This window comes from Nicotiana tabacum, chromosome 21, assembly GCF_000715075.1.
Source record: "Nicotiana tabacum cultivar K326 chromosome 21, ASM71507v2, whole genome shotgun sequence".
NCBI lineage: Eukaryota > Viridiplantae > Streptophyta > Magnoliopsida > Solanales > Solanaceae > Nicotiana > Nicotiana tabacum.
Window position 1 is genome coordinate 77,595,438 of NC_134100.1, and position 6,766 is coordinate 77,602,203.

The 6,766-nt window shown below is 37.5% G+C and overlaps 1 protein-coding gene across 1 annotated transcript; it reads left to right on the top strand.

Annotated features, from left to right (window-relative positions):
- The first annotated feature begins 280 nt into the window (after positions 1-280).
- LOC107828574 (pentatricopeptide repeat-containing protein At1g53600, mitochondrial-like) lies at positions 281-3,820 on the top strand. The gene has a single exon (XM_075242446.1). The coding sequence runs from the start codon at positions 960-962 to the stop codon at positions 3,123-3,125; it is 2,166 nt and encodes a 721-aa protein (XP_075098547.1). The 5' UTR covers positions 281-959; the 3' UTR covers positions 3,126-3,820.
- The last annotated feature ends 2,946 nt before the right edge of the window (positions 3,821-6,766 follow it).

Here is a 6,766-nt window from a genome sequence, read left to right on the forward strand (position 1 = left end):
TATTTGAATTTTATTGAATTTAAATTCATAAAATAATTTGGACCATATAAATTCAAGATATCAATCCAAATAAATATTGTGGCTAGTAAATTTGACTAATTATTTAAATTCAATACATATGTGTTGTGCTAGTCTACTAAATGGGATTACAAATTAAATGATTAGCGCACTTCATTAGCCCAAAGTCTAAATGGCTATTAGCCCATCTTAAAACTCAGGCTCATGCCACGTGTCAAGTGATGTTGCAATCCAAGTCAAAAGAACGAGCTAATAAAATCAAAATCACATGTCAAATGATGTGATAATTCCAACCAAATAAATGAGCCAATGAAATCGTGTCACGTGTCAAGAAGGTGACAATCCAAGTCAAATCAACAACCAATAGAGTTGTGCCAAGTGTCTAGATGATATTGGTCAGCTCAAACGGACCGATCAAATCGCAGAACCACACCACTTCCTACAAATAGAGGTCTTCATAAAGCTAGAAGACATCAGAATTGATAACAAGAAGCAAGCAGAGAGCTCGTGGATCAAACATACAGATTTCTCTATAAGCTACAAGTTCAAGTTCAAGATCAAGAACGAAGCCAAATCAAATACCAAGACGTTCAAGATCAAATTACTTGTTCGTGATCAAATCCAAATTCAAGTTCAAGAAAGAGATTCAAGACCAAGCTCTACAAGCCCTTGAATCAAAATTAAAGTTAATCTCATCAAGATAGTTTATATTCCTGAAGAATACCACAGAGATTATAACACTTTTATTTATTGAAATCAAATATTATATTTGTTACGCAATTTTCCAGTGTTTGATTATTTATTTTTCGCGAGCAAAAATTTGTTGTTACGGACATTTTTAAACTGCAAATTCCAAACAAAGAGGGAAACAGAAAAGAAAAATTTGAAAAAACCGCGCTTCCGTTTCTCTGGGTAATGGAAGCTTTGTCTGTTTCTCAGTCATGCTAGCAAAGCCGAACTTCTTACATGTCCGCCTACGTTTGCCTTTCTCAGAATTTGCGCTTCCGAATCTTAAATACTCAACTTCTTCAAACACCCTTTTGAACGCCGGCGCTAAAACAAACAAATTCTTGATTTATTGTAACACCCAGATCGCACATAATGGCCGAAACGGAAACATTAAAGAAGCTGAATCCGTTTTCAACCGTATGCCCACCAAAAATATCGTTTCTTGGACCGCAATGCTTACGGCATATTCCCAAAACGGGCAACTCAAGAAAGCTCGTGCACTGTTCGATGAAATGCCTGAAAGAAGTGTCGCTTCGTGGAATGCGATGCTGACGGCTTATATGAGGAATAGAGTTGAAATTGATGGGATATTCAGTTTTTTTCAGCTGATGCCGGAGAGAAATTCGGTGTCTTTTGCGGCGATGATTACGGGGTTTGTTAATGCAGGGAGGTTTGATATGGCGGAGAATTTGTATAATCGGACTCCTATGGTTTTGCGGGAACCTGTTTGTTCGAATGTACTGATAAATGGGTATTTGAAAGTTGGAAAGTTAGACGATGCAGTTCGTGTTTTTGATGGTATGGTTCGAAAAGATATTGTTTCTTGTAGTGCAATGATTGATGGGTACTGCAAGAATGGGAGAGTTATTGAGGCTCGGGAGTTGTTTGATGCGATGAAAGAGAGGAATGAGGTCACTTGGGGTGCTATGATTGATGGGTATATGAAAGTTTGCTGTTTCGGAGATGGGTTTGAATTGTTTCTAAGAATGAGAAGGGAAGGTGATGCGAGACTGGAGCCTACTATAATAACAATCATTTTAGAAGCTTGTGGAAGATTTAGTAAGCATCAGCAAGGTTATCAAGTCCATGGACTGGTTACTCGCTTGGGTTTTGAATTTGATGTTTTCTTGGGTAATTCATTGATCACTATGTACTCTAGATTTGGTTGTGTAGATGCAGCTAAATGTGTGTTTGATTCGATGTTCAGGAAAGATGTCATTTCGTGGAATTCTCTTATTACTGCTTTTGTTCAAGCTGGAAATCTTGAAGAGGGATATGAGCTTTTTAAAAGGGCTCCGGAAAAGGATGTTGTTTCTTGGACAGCCATGATCACAGGGTTTTCTGAAAAAGGGTTGACTGAAAAATGTGTTGATCTATTTGCAATGATTCCCGAGAAAGATGATGTTGCATGGACAACTCTTATCTCTAGTTTTGTAAATAAAGGGGAATATGAGGAGGCTTTTCGCTGGTTTATTAAAATGCTTCAAAGTGCCGTTAGACCAAATCCTCTAACTTTAAGTAGTATACTTAGTGCTTCAGCTGGTCTGGCAATGTTAAATCAAGGTCTGCAAATTCATGCTTGTGTTATGAAAATGAATATGGAGTTAGATTTGTCTATCCAAAGTTCTCTTATCTCAATGTATTCCAAGTCTGGAAGTTTAGATGATGCCTACAGGATCTTTAAATTCATAAATTTCCCGAATATTGTTTGTTTCAATGCAATGATTACTGGATTTGCCCAAAATGGCTATGGCAAAGAAGCACTTAAGTTGTTTGACCAGTTGCGGAATGAAGGTGAGCAACCTAATGGTATCACTTTTCTAGGGGTACTTTCAGCCTGTATGCATGCTGGGCTCGTAGAAGAAGGATGGAACTACTTCAAATCCATGAGATCATTATACAACATTGAACCGGAGCCTGATCATTATACTAGCATGGTTGATATCCTCGGACGAGCTGGTTTACTTGATGAAGCAGTTGATCTAATAAATTCGATGCCATTCAAGACACATTCTGGTGTTTGGGGTGCTCTTCTAGCTGCCAGCAAGACTCACTTGCGTCTTGATCTTGCAAAGCTTGCAGCTCATAGAATTTTGGACTTGGAACCAAGTAGTGCAGCTCCTTACGTGGTCTTGTCAGACCTGTATTGCATTGTCAGAAAGAAGAAAGATGAGGAACAAGTTAGGCTGGCAAAGAAATTGAAAAGAATAAAGAAATATCCAGGTTGCAGTTGGGTTTTGTTGAAAAACAACGTTGGTTTATTTCTCTGCGGAGATCAGTCCCATTTGAACTTTAAAGAGATCAGCTGCACATTGTGGACAATTATGGATGAAATGAAACAATTAAGTTGTATAGACCATGACTTGTTACCACTTTAAAAAATGATAATTTGTGTCAGAAAAGGATGTCCTCAATTTTAACGCTTGTCCACCAAGACAACTAAAATGAAACTGTCATTTGCATGCCTTTTATCCATATACTTTTCTTGGATGGTTGAAGAGGATAAGGGATGTATTAGCAAAAGGCTGTAGATATTTTAAGATGTCAGTTTGGGTTCTATAGATAAGTGATACCCTATGGAAGAAATTTCATGAAGTTCCTAAAGGGAATTACCAGACATTGTCCATTCTGCAGCATTTGGCAAGTGGAATTATGAAAAGATTGCCATCCTGACATCGAATCAGCGAGATGATGATATGTCAATTTTCTCCATAGTTCAAAAGGTGGTTCATAGTTATCATCACTTGCATGGTCCTCCTGTTAATGTTTTACTGCGGAGATACAGAATGTACAGCTCGCCCTTCTATAGAGAGGTGGCCGTTTCTCCCAGGTTAGTTCATTCATTCCTAGTTACCACAATTTCTATATACTTTGAAAATAGAGAGGTAGAGTTAGGAGCTCAACATTGGAAGAGTGGCCTCACTTATCTTCGGGAAATCGAGTTAGCTATTGTGGCTGTTTATCACGCAAAGTGTATTTTGAGGCCATTTATTCACTCAATAGGTTAGTAATTGTGTTCCTAACTTGAAATGTGTCTTTACATTTTTGAAGCTGCAAGTCTGCGACCGTTTTTTGCTCATCTCTTAAGTAAATTTCTTGTATAGGAATTATTCACAGCATAACCTTCATAGACAGGAATTATCACAGCATATGCATAACCTTAGTATCCTTGAGATTGGTAGTAGCTTCAGTAAAAGACAGACAAGGAAGACAGCATATTTGCTGCTACACCTCCACTAGTCACTTCCTCTGTCACATTGCTGATGAAAGCCACTGTGGCACTGGCAGCTACAGCAGCAGATGCCCCTAAAATAACCATTCCACTATCTTCTGTTGCACTGCTTTTGCGTCTTTCACCATTTTCAACTACGGAAAAGGGTCATATTTACCCTTTATTTTCAAAAATTGTGCATATCTGCCCTTCAATTGAGTATTCAAATGTATATACCCTACCATTACATTTTTGAACAAAAATGCCCTCATCCGTTAAGAGACCCGGACTCAGCACTAAAATAGACACATGGAGGGCCAATAAACATTCTACAACGCACGGTTCATCTGCCCAAACCCATTGCCCAACCCATCATAAACTTTTCATTTAAACCATCTCCATTGTTCATTGAAGAGGAGGTGCCATGCACAAATAGTGGAAGAACCCTGTGGCTCTGCCTCTCTCGCAAAGTGTTTTTTTCTTCGTCGTGTGATATAATAGGCTTGTAAATAAACGAATATAAAGAAGAACAGAATAAGACGGAATGAGATTTAACACCCACATTCAACTTCTGTCACTCCCATAACCCACCCACAAAAATACACAGAAGTATAGGCACCCCAGGGTCTTCCAATATTGTATGGCACCTCCGGAGATGGTTTAAAAGAGAATTGTAGGATGGGTCCAGTAATGAGTTAGGGCAAATGAATCGGGAGTTTTAAAATGTATACCTCCACTTGTCTATTTCAGTGCTGGGATGAATGAGGGGCATTTTTGTTCAAAAGTGTAATAGTTGGCTTATGTATAATTGAATACTCAAACGGAGGGAGGGTAGATATGAACAATTTTTAACATAGAAAGGCAAATCTCACGATATGCTAGTAGAGGAATTACATTTATTGTCACATTGCAGTGCTTTTACTTTCCACCACAATGCAAGGAACTGAAAATCAAAACTGTGGTAGCACCAGAGCCTCGCAGATGGTGAGTGTAGTCGTATTCGTATATACTTTGTCTATTCTTGGTTCTCTCAGCAAAAACTCATTAGCTTTTCATGGTTATCAGCAAAATATACTTGGTCATCTTTTATATCATTGAATTATGTAAACAAGGGTGGTGCAACTTAAATGTCTATATAAGTTTATTGAAGAAGCTTAAAATGGATCTAATGATCCAACAAATTCGAAAAAAGTGATGTTGTGAAGAAGCTTACTACTGATTTCTTCTAAATTCCCTTGGAAACGAGATGGAAATTCTACAATAGAATTCTGGCTTCCTTAATGATCGTGTGGTTGTACATTTTCATTAATGAATTAGGAATATAAGAAGACCATAATGTCATTGTGCTCATGTACTAAAAGTTGTGCGCCACTCATGATGAAATTGGAGAGAAGAAAAATGTTTAGTTGATGAAATATAACTATTCCTACTTAGCTACTTCCTATACATTTCATCTGCAGATGATATAGAAATGTAACATTAATGAATTAATTTTAGCGAATATAACATCATGCGCAATTTGTTCTTACATAAATACCTGTCCAACTTGTCCCGTTTTACAACTATACACCTCAACTTTGCAGCGTCATATTATCCCCTAAAGTAGTTAGTGGTATTAATATCACTTTTGTACTTTATTTTCATTTATTTTTGTAAAAAAATCTTTTTCTACTAGCAAAACACTCAGAATTCAAGAAAAACTACAACTATACAACCACATTTTAAACTATCAAAAACTTCTTTTAATAATTTTTTCTTTACTTTTCTTCCATATATTGTCCAAACGGACAATCCAATTATCTTGACTTTGACGTTTCTATCAAAACAAGCTTTAAATATAATATGAGCGAAATTACAACTTGAAATTGAAACATTATATAAGTACTAAAGAATAGTAATTACAATTTGACCTATTCAAAAACCACCACCACAACCACCACCACTGCTGCCGCCATGACCACCCCCTCCACCAAAACCACCACCACTGTCACCTTGAAAGCCACCACTACTCGGATTACATGTTATGCTGGTCAGAGTAGCCATGGCAATAGTACCATCATTAGTTTGATGGGCAGAAACTCTATTCCCTTGGCTTACAATATTTGTTCCTGCAAGAAGCTCTTGCTGGAACTAAATGCAAAGCAAATAAAGAAGACAAGAAACGCCACACACACAGGTAGGACCGAGAAAAGTATCATAACAGACTCCTCCATGTTAATTTTTACCCCCACAAACTGTTGGAAGAGTTGCAAGAATAGAAGACTGCGACTTTGACCGTGCGTGTAATCACTATCCTTACGGAATTTATCAAAAAGGGCAGCCCGGTGCACAAGTCATTTCGCGTTCATGCACGCACTCTAAGGGCCGTGATGTAGACAGTCTACCCTAACGCATATATAGTGGCTGCTTCCACAGTTCAAACCCGCGATCTATAGGTTACATGGAGACAACTTTATCGTTACTCCAAGATTCTCTTTCCCTTAAGCAACGAAATTTAAGTTCAGAAAAATTTGTATTTCCACAAAAACAGGTTGACAATATTTCAGAGGGAAGAAAAGAAGGAAAATGTAATTGTAGTAGTACGTTTTTAAGAAATAACCAGCCTTTCCTTTCTCAACAACTATCGCTATAGCACTAACACAAACAATAAGATCTTTGCAGAAATTTCAAGAAGACTGTTGCCTGTTATATGTTGAGGTCTTTTGGCTTCTGAACTTTATACGTAATTTCTGCAGGAACTCACGTATTTGCACATGAAATTTGGGAATATTATACAACTTAACTTTTTTTTATATCCAACTTGAGTCG